This window comes from Theropithecus gelada, chromosome 8 (genome assembly GCF_003255815.1).
Source record: "Theropithecus gelada isolate Dixy chromosome 8, Tgel_1.0, whole genome shotgun sequence".
NCBI lineage: Eukaryota > Metazoa > Chordata > Mammalia > Primates > Cercopithecidae > Theropithecus > Theropithecus gelada.
Window position 1 is genome coordinate 143,412,342 of NC_037676.1, and position 16,235 is coordinate 143,428,576.

A 16,235-nucleotide genomic window follows, 5' to 3' on the forward strand; every position below is an offset into this window, starting at 1 on the left:
TCCAAACGCAATCATTGTGTTGACTTTGCTTAGCCAGAAACCCTGAGCACACCCTCTAGACCCTGGGAGCACTGCCAGTTCTGCTCGTTCATATATAATCGATCTCATCATTTAGAGAGTCTGTATTTGCAAATTCAACTACCTGCTAATATTTACTTGTAACTCCCAAAACAGATACTCGTGGCATTTTCTTGGCGATCCACAGACATGCACGTGCACAGAGTGGGGAGAAACTTGAGTCGCCCGATGTGTATTTTCTGGGCCAATGGGTGTCCTTTCCTTGGCCTGACTGGTGCCACGGTTTTCACGCGTTTTTGCTTTTTGTTGGTGATTTCAGATAGCCTCAAGCATCGAGCTCCCTAAGCACGAGGAGGCGTTGGCGTGTCTTGCAGAGAAAATGCATGTGTGAGATGAGCTTGGTTCAGGCCGCAGTGATAGTGCTGGCAGCCGTGGGTTCCGTGTTAATGAGTCAACCATACATAGTCAATGAGGTGTCTGTAAACAGAGCACGCAGAGAACAAGGTTATGCACTGACGGGTGGATGAGAATGTCAGGGCCAGAGGCTCCCAGGACCCTGAGCCGGCGGGTCTCCTAGGAGCAGTGGCTCCATATCTGCTAATTCAGCATTTGCAGTAAATGTATAGAATATGACTTCACCAGTATCGAGACTGACTGATTTCTCACATTCCCGTGGCCTCCCATTAGAACTGCATGGTGATGGCCGACCAGAACCAGGTGTGGGTTGGCTCAGAAGACTCCGTCATCTACATCATCAACGTCCACAGCATGTCCTGCAACAAGCAGCTCACAGACCACTGCTCCAGTGTCACGGACTTGATTGTGCAGGACGGACAGAGGGTAGCCAGGTGCAGGTGGGCTCTGCTGGGGAGAAGGGATTGTTTGGCTCATGGGTGGGCAGAGGGTACAGCGGGTAGGGCTCCCAAGGCTCATGCCCACAGGGGCCAGGCAGGGCGTACAGAGTGAAGTGGATCTGGAACGAGGAAAGCTGGGTGGTGTCCTCAGTCCGCTTCTGCTCACGGGTGCGGAGAACCCATGAGACCACTGGGGGCCAAGCGTGGTGATGAAGGCTCCACACCTGGCCTTCCTGCTGAGCTTGCTGTGGGCATGGTGGCCTGGGGCAGCTCCAAGAGGGCACAGCCTCCCAGAGGAGCACCAGCCATGGTGTCAGAAGCCTGGACTCGCCTGGGAATCGCCTGCGTGCTCAGTGTTGGCCTTGGGCTGCCGGTTTGTTGCCGTGTCCCACAGTGGGAGCAGCAGTGGACACAGTGGGCATCTAGGGAGATGGGAGGAGGAGGTGGGGTCTCCTCAAGCAGAGGCCCGTGGTGGGGAAGGTGCTCAAGGCTGCCCACTTGGTCCAGGCAGCCCCAGCCCTGGGGGAGGGGCTCCGCTCCCCACTCCTTTTTCCCCTGACTCAGTGTCAGGGGTGCCTGTGTCAGGCCCTGCTGGGGTGGGAAGGGAGGTGCTAGCCTGGAAACAAAGCTGGCTCAGGAGGTGCAAGGGTGGCGCAGGGTGCAGGCTCGAGCCCAGCCCCGCCCCACAGCCACCTGCACCTGCAGCCAGCCCATGTCACCTGAGAGCTCTGAGGAGCCTGCTGGCTCCCTGGTCCCTTGTGACGAGGTTCCATTTCAGTTCATGGTCATGTCGTTCTATGACCAACACCTCACTGAGCCTGCGGTTTGCGATAGTGGGAGAGGCGGATGTCCCGAGAAACCCGTCTTTTTCCGCCGAGTCAGTTACATTTGAGCCAAGCCTGGCTGTGGCCGCATTCACAGTATGTTTGCACGTTATTATCATGTTTGCAGGTTATCCATGTTGAGCACATTTTCTCTCATGGCGACTTGGTTCTTCCCTGGGTTAAAACTTGCGCAGTTTTCAAGGGCCCGAGTTAAAGGTGTGTGGGTGTGTGTTTTGTGCCCCCAGCGAGGTGTACTCATGCAGCATGGACGGCACGGTGCTGGCGTGGAATGTGAGCACACTGCAGGTGACCAGCCGCTTCCAGCTGTCGAGCGGCGGCCTCACGTCCATCAGACTGCACGGCGGCTGCCTGTGGTGCTGTAAGTCTGGCCCCTGCCCTCAGAGCGGGCAGCCTACCTCCCTGCTCTGGGAAAAGGATGCTGAACGAGAGCAGAAAGCATCCTTCCTTTGCTTCACGCCTTTCCGGTCTTTATTTTAAACTTGGGTTCCCTTTCTGTGGCCACAGAAACCTTTACTCCACCTGCACTGCTGCTCCTGCAGGTTCCCCAGGCCTCCCTCAGCTTTTCCACCCGGTGGCTGATGGGACACCTGCCTTGCCCGGATGCACCACTGCTCTCCTGCCCCTCACCTTGGCTTTCGCTGTGCCCTGCTCTGGGGTTGAAGCTGGCCCAGGTGTCCCCCAGAGTCACGGCTGCTCCTCTTGGGAGGCCTCTGTGTGCGTCATGTCTCCACACCTGGGGCAGCTGGCAAGCCCGTGCCCTGTTACCCTCGGCCGCTTGGCACAGAGCTGCAGTCTGGGACTCTCCGTGGACCCAGACTGGGCATATTGCCAGGGGGTGATGGGAGGAGCAGGTGCTTTGCCTGGCGGCTGTGTCTGCATTTCTGGACACCCCAGAGCATGGAAGTTGCCTGCACTTTGAGGTCTTCCTCGGCGTGTGCCAGATTACATGAGTGACGGCTGGAAATACATTTTCTTCTTTGTAATGGAAGCATGTTTCACATATAGTAAAGCCTGCCAAAAACTGCTCAGTTTGTTGTGTTTTGACAAACATCTAAACTACATAACCATGAAACAAGTCAAGATATGCAGCGTTTCCATCACAGCTGAAAGCGTCTGTGCCCCTTTCCAGGCCATGCTCCCATTCCAGGGATACAAGTGCTCTTAGTTCTGTCACTCTGAATTTGATTTTTACAGAACTTTCTATAAATGGACTCTACAGTATGCCTTCTTCTGTATCTGGCTTTATTCAGTCAGCAGAATGTTTACGGTATTCATCGCTGACGTTCTGAGTATCAATATCAATAGCTCGTTCCTTCTTGCAGGGTCATATTCCATTGTGTGCATATGGAACAACTTGCTCATCCTTCCCCTGCCCCAAGTGGGCACTGGGTTAACTCTGCTTAACTGTTTGAAAAACTGTCAGACTGTTTTCTGAAGTGGCGGCATCAGCTTCCACCCCACCAGCAGTCTCAGGCTTCGTTTCTTCACATCCTCACCCAAACTGGTTCTCACCTGTTTTTACTGACACCATCCCAGCGGGAGTGAAGTGGTGTCCTGTGGTTTGGATTTGTGGCTCCCTCACGGCTGATGGTGCTGAGCACTCTGTCATGTGCCCGGTGCCCACCGATGCCTCCTCTGGAACAGTGCCCGTGCAGGCCCCTGCCCACTGTTCCGCTCGCTTTCAGGGCCAGCAGCAACGTGGTTGGGTGCAAGCCAGCAATTGTCCTTCTTCACCTCATCTGTTGTTTGTTTTGTCTTCCTTTCTTGCTTGCCCTCTTTTGTATTGAATATTTTTATGTTCAATTTAATCTTCTTATTGTTTTTAAGCATTATATTTTTGTTTTATTTTTCAGTGGTTGCTCTAAGAATTGCAATATGCAACCTTAACCGATCACCCTCCTCCTTAACTAACTATGATACTGCTTCACGGATAGGGTAAGAAGTTTACAACAGTGTCAACTGTGGTAATCCCAATAATATATTCTTTACAATTTTTTGCTTAAGCAGTCAATGATCTTTCAAGAAAATTAAGAAAAATTAAGAAATTGCCCACATACTTACCTTTTCTGGTGACCTTCATTTCTTCTTAAAGACCCAGGTTTCTATCTTGCATTTTTTCCTGGTAGACCTCACCCGTGCACACCTCAGGCGCCATGTGGCACATGGCGATCCCCCTGTCACCACGCTGGAAAGAGCAGTGGGCCCGGCTCTGGTGCTGGCCTCTTACATTGCCAATGGCGCTGCCTAGCCCCATCCTAGCGCCTTCCTTCCGCAGGCACAGGTAACAGCATCATGGTCATGACAACGAATGGATTCCTCTGTCAAGAATTGAAGATTGAGGAGCACTTCAAAGACATCAGTACCTCCTTCCTGGCCTTCCAGCTCCTTCCCGAGGTATCCCAGCAGGGGCTGTGGGCCTAGCATGCGCATGGCCCGGGGCCCACAGCCCACACTGTGCCCTGTGTTTCAGCAGGAGCAGCTGTGGGCGGCCTGTGCAGGACGCAGCGAGGTTTACATCTGGAGCCTGAAGGACCTGGCCCAGCCCCCGCAGAGGGTGCCCCTCAAGGACTGCTCTGAGATCATCTGCATGATCCGGGTGAAGAAGCAGGTAGGGTGGAGGGCCCGCCACCCCCTGCATCCCCTCCAGGTCTCACTTGCCCTGACCGCGTCCCCATGCTCCCGAGAGCCAGCCACACGCCCTCGTGCCCTCCTGCCTTAGCCTCTCAGGCCCCCTCCTAATAGGCACGCGCAGGGTTGGCACCAGCGGGCCCACAGGTCACCATGTGCTGGTTTCATGGTGTGGTCCAAGCACTCCACAGTGCATTCCCCCAAACTGGATGGCTTCAAATGACAGAATTTAATTTTCTCACAGTTCTCGAGGCCGGAGGTCCAAAACCAAGGTGTCACCAGAGCTGCTTCCCTTGGGGGCTCGGGGGGACCGTGCACTCCAGGCCCTTCTCTCTGCCACCCGCTCGTGTGGCCGCCATCCTTGGCGTGCCCTGACTGTGGACGTGGCACTCTAATCTGTGCCTGCGCCACACGGCGCTCTCTCTCTGTGTGTGTGTCTCTTATGGGGATGCTGGTCATACTGGATTAACCACATCTGAACTATCTGCAGACTGTTTCCAAAGAAGCTCACATTCTGAGGTTCAGGGAGGACATGGATTTGGGGGGACACCGTTCAACCCATTAGAGTCTGCCCTCTGGCCCCCCAAATCCACATCTGTCCCACATGCAAAATACACCCCCTCCGTCACTGCATCCCCCGAAGTCCTAGCCCATGCCAGCATCAGTTCTGAGCCCCAGATCTCCAAGTGAAGCCAGTGCCCTCCGATGTGGGTGAGCTGTGGGCGGGTCCCACCTGGGGCAGAACTAACCTCTCTTCCACGGTGAACCTGCGCAGCTAGAAACAGTCGTCTCTTCCCAAAATACAAGGCTGGGCCAGGCAGAGGCTAGACATTCTCATCTGAAAAGGGAGAAATTGGAAGGAAAGCTGGACTTCCAGGCCCCGAGCAAGTCTGAGACATGGTGGGGCGGGGGCGGGAGAGGGGAATTTATTTAGCATTTTCCCCCATAACTTAATTGGGATATAATTGACAAAATTATATATATCTAAGGTATACAAGGTGATATTTTGATATACATTGTAAAACAATCACAAGCTAATTACCGTATCTGTCACGTCACACAGGTGGCGTTTTTTGTTTGGTGAGAACACTTAAGATGCACCCCCAGCACCTTTCCAGCACGCAGTGCAGTCTTGTTCCCTAGAGGCCCCTTGGCCATTAAGTTCTAAGCCTGAGAAAGGTCCTCTGCACCTGCCAGGTGGCCCTGACCCTCAGGCGGCAGAGCCCCTCTCCAGGAAGGCCGTAGATTTGGAGGCACACGCGTCCATTCTGGGTAGCCGGGCAAAGCCCTGGCATGCCTGGGAGGGGCTTCTTTCCCCACTGACCACTCCCGTTTCTCCCTGGCAGGTCTGGGTGGGCAGCCGAGGGCTGTGGCAGGGAACACCCAGGGGGAAAATCTACGTGATTGATGCGGAGAGGAAGACCGTGGAGAAGGAGCTGGTGGCGCACACGGATACCGTGAGGACACTGTGCTCGGCCGAGGACAGATACATGCTGAGTGGGTCGGGCAGGGAGGAGGGGAAGATCGCCATTTGGAAAGGGGAGTAAACATGGCTGAGCCTGCCGAGTGGAACCGTGCCCTATGTGTGGGGACGGGCTGCCCCCTAGAGCCCGCCAGGATCAGAAGCCCAGAGGAGTGGCGGGACAGGGCAGCCCAGGCTCGGCATGGAGCCCGCTTACCGTGTGGCCAGCCACAAGACCCATGGCCACGCACCTTCTCTCAGGCCTTCGGGCACCCCGGTTAGACTGCACCAAGGGTGTTTCCTGTTGGGGTGTGTCTCAGGCGGGCAGCTGCATCTTGTTTGTGATAACCTCTGCTGGGAGGTTACTTTGTGTGTTGCCTAGAAAGTTCTGGAATCCACAACCAGGGGCTGGCACTGAAGCCAGCAGCTTGGCCGAGTCACAGGTGACCCGTGGCCCTCACGTCTCTGGTTTTACCTTTCCTTACTTCATTCATTCACTCACCCAGTCCTTATGAGTCACCGAGGAACACTGGGCTGGGCACATGACAGTGAGCCGGGGGCCCTGGGACTTCCAGAGAGGCCTGGGAGAAGGGTGGTTCAGGTAACCACTGTGGTCTCTCTCCCATCAGAGAAGGTGGACAGGGCCTACTCAGATGGAGGGGACCACCCTGGGATCAGGTGTTTGGGACAGGGGTTGGGCCAGCTGAGGCAAGCTGTCTTTTTTCCTTTTCTTTTTAGTAAATGTAAAATTTTTATAATAATCCTAGAGACCTTTTTTCTACCAAAGATCACAGACCAGAAAAAGTTCCATCTAAAATATCATGCTCAGGAAACTACACGGGATCAACAGGAAAATACCATCATGTATGATCTCGTCTTGCAGTGTGCCGTTCAGTTTCCCGGAACTCGCGTGCGCACTGCACATGTGTACGTGCAAGATGCTTTACTGAACTCAGCAAGATCTTAGCTGTACAGAAATATTTGCAAAAGAGACCCTTTGTACCTTTTTACTGTAATGTTGAGATTTCATTACTTAAATGTTCTATGGAAGGTTCTGGTGTGGTTGTTGGAGCTGGAGGGAGCATCTCAGCACGTGCTGACGGCGTGGGGCCTGCCCCCTGGGCACCCATCCACAAGCTGGGCCATGGAGCCCTGGCTTCCCAAGACGCAGCCCCAGAGCTGGCTCATCCTGAGGGTCTCTGGGGGTGTTTGCCAGGCTCCTGGGATGGGCCACTTTCAGAAACTCTGCAGTGCCTCCAGATGGAAAGGTGGGCCCGGTCTCTGGTTGGGTCTGCAGTTTGGAGAGTCCACACCATGGACCAGGTTTTCCCCCAAGGCTCAGCTTTGCGTAGCCACTAACTCCTTGGGGGCGGTCTGAGAATGTGGGCGGAGCAGAACCGTGTGGCCTCATCCTCCCCCAAAGCTGTGCCTGCAGCGGGAACAGCTTTCCACTTTCTAGCTGGGGAGAGGTTGGGTTTTGCTTCTGTAAATACAGGAATCCTTATGATAAAAGCCTGTCAGAAATACATGTATACATTATTTAATGCCAGTCCTCATGTAACCTCAGGTATCTTCAGCTTGTGGAGAATAAATCTGGTTTAATAAACACTGATGTCCAGCTTCCTCACTTCACCCAACAGTGACTGGGGGAAGGTCTTGAAAATGACCCAGGACCATTCTGAACGGGCTCCTTCCTCACTCTAGGCACCGGTCACGTTATTTTAATGCAGATTCTTCAGGTCTTTTCTCCATGGTGATAATTTCCAAGATCTTACTTGACAGGGTGTTGCGTTTTAGGAAATGGTCACTCATATAAAAGAGAAAACAGATGTGAACGAGGTGCTAGCCAGGGAGAATATGTGCTGGGCAGGCCTGGGTTCCACGTCGATTCTGTGTGATGCAAATAGAATCCCGGCCAGTGTTTACTGAAATGGAAAGGGCACTCTGATGCCTTCGATGTTTTTCCCTGTGCTTCGGAGAGATTCCATTAGGAGCGATTTGTCATGGGAAGGCCCCAAATGAGCCGGAATTCATTCAACAGACTGTGATGCCGTCCCTGCCTCTGCTTTAGAAACCTGAATTAAATTGGGGCAAAAAAGTATTTCTCTTGAACCGGAAATATTTTAATAGAATTTAAGTTCTCCTGCCGTATTTCAAACAACAGAAAAGAAAGCTTGCTTTAGGGAGCGGGCACTGTTCACAACGCCAACCAAAAGCTTACTGCAAGTCCCCATCACTGAGGCAGAGGTGGTAGAGACAATCACCTGGTAACATTTCCATGATTTGTTCTTGGAAGATGTGTGTACATCAGCTGTTTTCAAAGGACAGCCCTTAGCATTGGATGTGACTGTAACATCTGAATTGAAAGTGCGTGAATTTTGTCTACTTCTTGAGGATTGCTTGCACAGATGAAGGGGTGCTTTCTCTGCATGGCTGAGGAGGGCATGGTTGGAGAGTGCGGCAGGGTTGCCTCACTGTCTCTGCTGTCCGCAGCTGTCTGCATGTCTTGGAGCAATACTGTGCCATCCCCCAGAAGGCAAGGCAGAGGCTCACAGACACAGGGCTGGCTTCTGTCGCCTGCGTTGCTGCCGCTGAGCTGCAGTGTGAGCCGAGGCGTGCATAGGACTGCGAGGAGCTCTGCAGTTATCTGCCCTGGAACCTTGGTGGATTCTTAGAGACACAGCCTGGGGTCACGGGCACGGCAGATGCACTGGGGCCAGTTGGGAGGCCTAGCTGCAGATCTGGCCACAAGCCCTGAATCCCCTGTAAAACAGGGGTGTTCCTTCTTGCAGGGCCCACATGGAGACCGACGGGGGCACACTGAACACCCAGTCTGTTGCTGGGCTCCCAGGAACATCTCAAAGGATGCGCCATCCTGGCCTGTGTGCTGGGCCCGTGAAAACATTAAGGGAGGAGAAATGAGAATGCGATGGCTCCTGTTGCGGGTTGAATGGCGCCCTCAAAAACATATGTCCATGTCCTGACCCCTGGGACCTGTGAATCTGACCTTACCTAGATAAAGGGTCTTTGCAGATGGAATTAAGGATCTGAAGATGAGCCCCTCCTGGATTCTGGGCGGGCCCTAAATCCAGCGACAAATGTCCTAAGGAGGAGAGGAAAAGACACATAAGGAGAGGCCACGTGAAGACGGGCAGAGGCAGGAGCGATGCAGCCACAAGCCCAGGAGCCTGGAGCCATGGGGAGCTGGAAGAGGCCAGGACGCTTCTTCCCCCGGAGCCTTCAGAGTGGGTGTGGCCCTACCGGCCCCTGGATCTCAGACTTCTGGCCTCCAGAACGGTGAGAAAATAAATGTCAGGTGCATGACCCCCACCGCCACGCCTGTTTGCGGTGTTTGTTCTGGCAGCCACAGGAAACTCTCCCAGCTCCTGTTTGTTGCCGGTGTGTTGCCCGTGTGCCCCGGTCAGGTGTTGTGCCAGGGGCTTTAGGGGCACGGTTGTGTATGACCCTCAGGACCCTGTGGCATGGAGAGGATCACCCCCATTTTACACCCAGGATACTGTGGCCCAAGTACTAAGAGCAAAGCGGAGGTTGGGGGCATATACTCCTCCCTCCAAGAAGGCAGGGCTGGCCTTCGGGAGGCCCTCAGAAGCTGCTCTTGCCCTGGCGTGCAGCCTTTCTTTCCACCAGTGCTCTCACCTTTAACAAGGCACTGGGAGGGGCTGAGGCTGGTGGTCCTGAGATGTGTTAGCCCCTGGCCCATTCAGGGAGGATCCTGGGATGAGGGAGGGGGTAAACTCACCTTACTTTGGTGGTGGAGAAGAGTAAGTCGCACTAGCTCTGCATCTTTCCCTGAGGGCCAAGGGGGCGTATTCTGCGGCTTTAGGTGCTGGGCCAGCAAACCACTGCTACGGTTCTGCTGGGTCTAGTGGTAGGCATCCGGGGCTAGGGGCTGAGGCCCTGTGTGCAGAGGTTGACAGGAGGCTCAAAGGAGATGCAGTAGGACAATGGTGCAGGTAGTGGGGCCTGAGCATCACTGACATCCCCACAGGGATGGCTACAAAATTAAGTATTAAAAAAGATTTACCAAAAAAGACAGGAAAGCAGTGACAGAGGAACAAAAAGCCAGATGTGACAAGTAGAAAATAAGTAGCAAGATGGTAGACTTCCACCTAACCATATTATAATTACATTAAGTGTAAATGGATGCAATACTCCAATTAAAAGGCAGAGGCTGTCAAACTAGATCTAAAAGGAAACCCAGCTATAAGTTGTCTATAAGTGACTCACTTTAAATATAAAAACACAAATGAGGTAAGAGTAGAAGGATGAAAAAAGTTTTAGGCTGGATGTGGTGGCTCACACCTATAATCTTAGCACTTTGGGAAGCTGAGGCAGGAGGATCACTTGGTCCCAGGAATTCAGGACCAGCCTGGGTAACACAGTGAGACCCCCATCTCTATAAAAACGTTAAAAAATTAGCCGGATGTGGTGGTGTGGACCTGTAGCCCACCTACTCACGGGGCTGAGGTGGGAGGATCGCTTGAGCCTGGGAGGTCAATGCTGCAGTGAACTGTGATCATGTCACTGCACTCAGCGTGGGTGACAGAGTGAGACCCTGTCTGAAAACAAAGAAAAAGAAAAAGTTTTACTATGCCAACAGTAAGTATTAAAAAGCTGGTATGGTTATATTACTATCAGACAAAACATACCTCTTGGTATACTACAAGAAACAAACAGGGAAAGCATAATAAAAATAAGGTCAATTCATCAAGAAGATGAATTAACTAGTAATAGAGATTTAAGAGTTATGAAGCAAGCATGGTAGAACTATAGGAGAAAATAGACAAAATCCACAATCATAGAGATTTTAACACTATTCTCTCAGAAATTGATAGAAAAAGTAAATAAAAAATTAGCAAGGATATAGATTTAGCAACACTGTCAACCAGCCTGACCTGACATAGAACACTACAGCCAACAACAGAAGAATATCCATTCTTTTCATGTGCACAGGGAACGTTCATCAAGCTGGATCATATGCTGGGATCAAGCTGGATCACATGCTGGGCTATAAAATAAATTTGAAGATTTAAATATTACAGACTATGTTCTCTGACGACACAGAAATGGAATGGGATATCAACAGTGATAATATGCCTAAAAATCCCAAAATTAAAATTTTGTTGGGAAATTAAACAACATACTTCAAAATAACCCATCAGTCAAAGAAGAAACACAAAGGAAATTAGAAAATATTTTGAACTGAATGATAGTGAAAACACAATATATCAGAATGTGTGGGATGCAGGCCGGGCATAGTGGCGCATGCCTATAATCCTAGCACTTTGGGAGGCCAAGGCAGGAGGATCCCTTGAGCCCAGGAGTTCGAGACCAGCCTGGGCAACACAGGGAGATGCTATCTCTTCATTTTTAAAGAAAATTAAAAACCAAAATGTATGAGACGTAGCTAAGGAGAACAATTATAACTTTAAATGTCTCTATTAGCAGAAAAGTTTCAAATCAGCTATCTAAATTTTAATCATAAGAATGTAGAAAACAAATGCATATTTAAATAAAATAAGTAAAGGAAGGTAATAATAAAAACCAAAACTCAATGAAAGGGAACACAGTCAGCAAAGGCAAAAGTTGGTTCTCTAATTGATAACCCCTATCAAGGCTGATCAAGAAAAACACACCCATGCACGAATTTCACTCCAATATCAGGAATGAAATGGGATGCAAATCTTACATACGTCACAAAGATATTATGAATAACTAGTTTAGATAAAATATGCAAATTTCTTAAAAATAACTTCATGAAACCAACACAAAGAGGAATAAAATCTGAGGAGTCTTACGTCTATAAAGGCAATTGGTTTGTAGTCAAAAATCTCCCAGAAAGAAGACATCTCCCAGAAAGACGAGCTCTCTAGGCTGAATTGCTTTCACTAGTTAATTCTAATAAACCCTTAAGTATGGTATAATAGAATTTACAGAAACCCTTTCAGAAGAATAGAAGAGGAGAGAACCCTTCCAAACTCATGTTAGGAGACCAGCATGAACCTATAGTTGACAAAGATCTTAAAGGAAAGTAAAATTATAGATCAATTTCCATCAGAAATATAGATACAAAATTCCTTGGGTATCTACCCAGAGGAAAATAAGTCATGATATGAAAAAGTCACTTGTATGTGCATATTTATAGCGGCACAATTCGCAATTGCAAAAATATGGAACTAGCCCAAATGCCCATCAATCAGCGAGTGGATAAAGAAAATGTGGTGTATTTACATCATGGAATACTACTCAGCCATAAAAAGGAATGAAGTAATGGTATCCACAGCAACCTGGATAGAATTGGAGACCATTATTCTAAGAATGGAGAACATCATATGTTCTCACTGATATGTGGGAGCTAAGCTATGAGGATGCAAAGGCATGAGAATGATACAATGGACTTTAGGGACTCAGAGGGGAATGGTGAGACAGGGGCAAGGGATGAAAGATTACACATTGGGTACAGTGTACACTGCTCAGGTGATGGTACACAAAAATCTCAAATCACCACCAAGGAACTTATCCATGTAACCAACCACCACCTGTTCCTCAAAAACTTCAATTAAACAACAACAACAAAAGGGCCGGACACGGTGGCTCACGCCTGTAATCCCAGCACTTTGGGAGGCCAAGGTGGGCAGATCACCTGAGGTTAGGAGTTTGAGACTAGCCTGACCAACATGGAGAAGCCCCATCTCTACTAAACATACAAAAAAAATTAGCTGGGCGTGGTGGTGCATGCCTGTAATCCCAGCTAGTCGGGAGGCTGAGGCAGGAGAACTGCTTGAACCTGGGAGGCAAAGGTTGCAGTGAGCTAAGATTGTGCCATTGCACTCTAGCGTGGGCAACAAGAGTGAAACTCTGTCTCAAAAACAAAACAAAACAAAACAAAACCACAGATGCAACTTTCTTAAACAAAATATTAGCAGATCAAATCCAGCAATATTTTTAAAGGTTAATATATCATGACCAAGTGGGGTTGCAAAATGCAAGGTGAATTTAACATTCAAAATTCAATCAATGTAACTTATCAGTAGAACAATGGAGAAGAGCAATGATCATCTCGATAGATGCAGAAAAAAGGAACTTCCTCAAATTGATAAAGGGCATTTACAAGAAACCTACAACAAGCATCATACTTAATGGTGAAAGACTAATTGCCTTCCCCCTAAGAATGGGAACAAAGCAGGGATATTCACTTTCTCCCTTACTATTAACATTGTACTAGAGATACTAGCCAGGGCAATAGGGGGAAAAAAAGGCATAAAGATTGTACTGGTTCAGCAGAACATGAGGGGCAAAAAAAAGATGATTGTACTGGAAGAGGCAAAGCCGTCTTTATTAGAAGACAGCAAGACCATTTATATAAATCCTAAAGAATCTATTTTAAAAACTAGAATATTTTTCTAGTTTTTTTCTATAAGGTACTGGATACAAGGTCAATATACAATCATTGCATTACTATATTCTAACAGAAAACAACTTGTAAACTTTTAAAATACAGTAACATAAAAGAACACATTCAGTAGAAATAAATTTAATGAATGATATAAAAGACTGAAAACTCAAAAACATTGCTCAGAGAAAATGTTAAAGACCAAAATAAAAGATATACCATTTTCATGGACTGGGAGATTAAATATTTTAAAGATGTTAGTTATCTCCAAATTGACCTGATAGATTCAATTTAATCCCAATCAAAATGGTAACATAATTTTTAAAAAAGAAGTTGCGAATTTGATTATAATATATATGGAAATGCAAAGTAGAATATTTAAGATAACCTTCAAAAAGAAGATCAAGCCAGGTGGAATGGCTCAAGCTAGAAGCCTGGTATACCTTTATGCTTTACCAAAAAGCTATAGTAATTAAAATAGGGTAGGATTTGACATAAATATAGATAATTAAACCAATGGAACAAAATGTAGGGTCTAGATGCACAAGCATAAAGTCAGTTGACTGTACAAAACAAAAATTCCAAGACAATTCAGTAACGAAAGTCTGCTCAGCAAATGGTGCTGCAACGACTGGATAAATGTATGGAAAAGGGAAGCAGCTCAACACTTATCTCACTACACATAATTTAACTCAAGGTGGCTCACTGACCTAACTGTAAAGCTAGAAGCTCTAGAAACAAGCATATCCTTGCCACCTTGGTGCAAAGATTTTTCTAGAAAGCATACACAAAAAAAGCTAAACACTAAAGAAAAAATTGATAAATTAGACTTTATCAAAATATATCATTAAGGAAAAAAGAAAATATTTGCAATACTGTATCTGACAAATAATTTTTATCCAAAATATATAAAGAGTTTTTACAAATCAATAACAAGATGAACAGCTCAATTTAAAAATGGGCAAACAAATGGCTCATACCTGTAATCCCAGAACTTTGGGAGGCAAAGCAAGGCAGGAGGACTGCTTGAGCCCAGGAGTTCAAGACCAGCCCAGGCAACATAGGGAAACCCTATTTCTACAAAAAAAAAAAAAAAAAAAAAAGCAGGGCATGGTGGTGTGCACCTTCAGTCCCAGCTACTCAGGAGGCTGAGGCAGGAAGATGGCCAGAGCCCAGGATGCTTCAGTGAGCCATGATCAAGCTTAGGCACTCCAGCCTGGGTAACAGAGGGAGACCCTGTCTCAAAGAAAAAAAAAGAAAAAAGAAAAGTCATACCCTAGAATGCTAACAGCTATTAAAGAATGCAGTTGGTCTACATGCAGGAACAAGGAAAGTTTAAGATATTTTGCTAAACAATAAAAAATGTAGATTGCAAAACTCTGCATAGTGGTCCAAATTTCATTTAAAAAAAAAAAAAAAAATTAACAGTAGTGTGGAGACAAACAAAGATACCTGTAATCCCAGCACTTTGGGAGACCAAGTGTTGAGGCAAGCTGATCATTTGAGGTCAGGAGTTCGAGCCCAGCCTGGCCAAAATAGTGAAACCCCATCTCTACTAAACGTACAAAAATTAGCCGGGTGCAGGCGCCAGTAATCCCAGCTACTTGGGAGGCTGAGGCGGGAGAATCGCTTGAACCTGGGAAGCAGAGGTTGCTGTCACCTGAGATTGTACCGTTGCTCTCCAGCCTGGGCGACAAAGTGAGACACCGTCTCAAAAACAAACAAACAAACAAACATACACACACAAACAAAAAGACTGCGGGTTGGGAGGCCTGGGGCACCGATTCTCTGTCTTGGCGACTTCTTCTTGCCCTGTGATGGCCGTTGGGCACACAGGGCTCATCCTTGGTGAGCATCCTGGGGAAAGGCCAGGAAAGGGGCGCAGCGCCGGGTGTCCGCTCCTAGCCTGGTCGCTCGGGGGCGCGTTGGCGGGGTGCAGGTCTGGTGCTCGCTCAGGCGGGCCAGGCACCCGCGCCGGGTGAGGCAGCTAGGGCGGCGGAGAAACACACGCCCCTCGCCCCTGCCCCGCCGTCATGGCTGCCCACGACCCGGGGGCGGGGGTCCCCGTGGGGTGCCTATTCCACCTCCCTGCCCACAGGCACTGGGCCCCTGGCGGCCACAGGGGTGCGGGGCTCCCGGTGTCTCGGGCTCCCACTGCTCCAGGCCCGCCCCGGCGGGGAGCGTCTCCGTGGCCACAGTGGTGCGGTGGCCGGGCGTCCCCTGCAGGAAGCTGTTCTCGCTGGCTGCCTCCTCCACCTGGGAGAGAAGCGCCTGGATTTGGGGTCCTGCCGCCCTCCGCGGCCGTGAGCCTCCACCTGTGTTCCCAAAGCCCAGCCCCACTTCTGGGGGCGCGGGGCGTGCCATGGTGGGCGGAGGCTTCCGCGGCCCCTCCCTGCCAGGGACGGTGGGGCGGGATAGGGCGGGGCTGCGCTTACCGGGAGGACGACAGGGGACGCCGTGGGCTCTCATCAGCCACGGCGTCGGGCAGGGTCCCGGGCAAAGTCCCAGAGGGCAAGCGGAGTCCCAGAGGGCAAATGGGGTCTTGGCTGCGGAGTCTGGGCGGCCTTGGCTCTCCGCCCCACTCCCATCTGGCCGAAGGACGGCGGCCATCCCTTTAGTCCCCACGACAGGGCGATCAGCCTGCGTTTTGCAGCAGGGCGCCCAGGTAACAGCGCCAGAGTGGCCCAGTTGGGACTTGTCCCCAGGTCCGGAGGCTCCTGGCTTCCGTGGGCCCCCAACTGCACAGGTCCCATCCAGGAGCCCTGGGGTGACACCCCCCAACTATCAAAGTCCCTCCTCCCTTTCTCCCTAGCCTAAGCAGATCCCTTCTACCCCACACCCCCCGCCCTGCTGGGACCCCTTCCATGCCCCACAAATCAGAAGAGCCATTGAAGAAAACTCGCTTCCGGATTCAAACCCCAGCTGCCGGGTAACCTGGGGCAAGTCCCCTCCCTTTCATTTCCTTCACTGCCAACTGCCAGCCACAACCCTCAGTGAGGTGCCAGAGGACAGAG

General features: G+C 49.9%; 1 protein-coding gene across 2 annotated transcripts in view; it reads left to right on the forward strand.

The window, feature by feature from the left end:
- The window catches only part of DENND3 (DENN domain containing 3), a 69,429-nt gene extending 62,014 nt beyond the window's left edge, over positions 1–7,415 (forward strand). For both annotated transcript variants that reach the window (XM_025394782.1, XM_025394783.1), the window contains 5 exons: positions 706–866; positions 1,942–2,075; positions 3,993–4,111; positions 4,188–4,325; positions 5,692–7,415. In XM_025394782.1, coding sequence (XP_025250567.1) covers positions 706–866; positions 1,942–2,075; positions 3,993–4,111; positions 4,188–4,325; positions 5,692–5,892 — 753 coding nt within the window. In that variant the 3' untranslated portion in view covers positions 5,893–7,415. The remainder of the gene's footprint in view (positions 1–705; positions 867–1,941; positions 2,076–3,992; positions 4,112–4,187; positions 4,326–5,691) is intronic.
- The last annotated feature ends 8,820 nt before the right edge of the window (positions 7,416–16,235 follow it).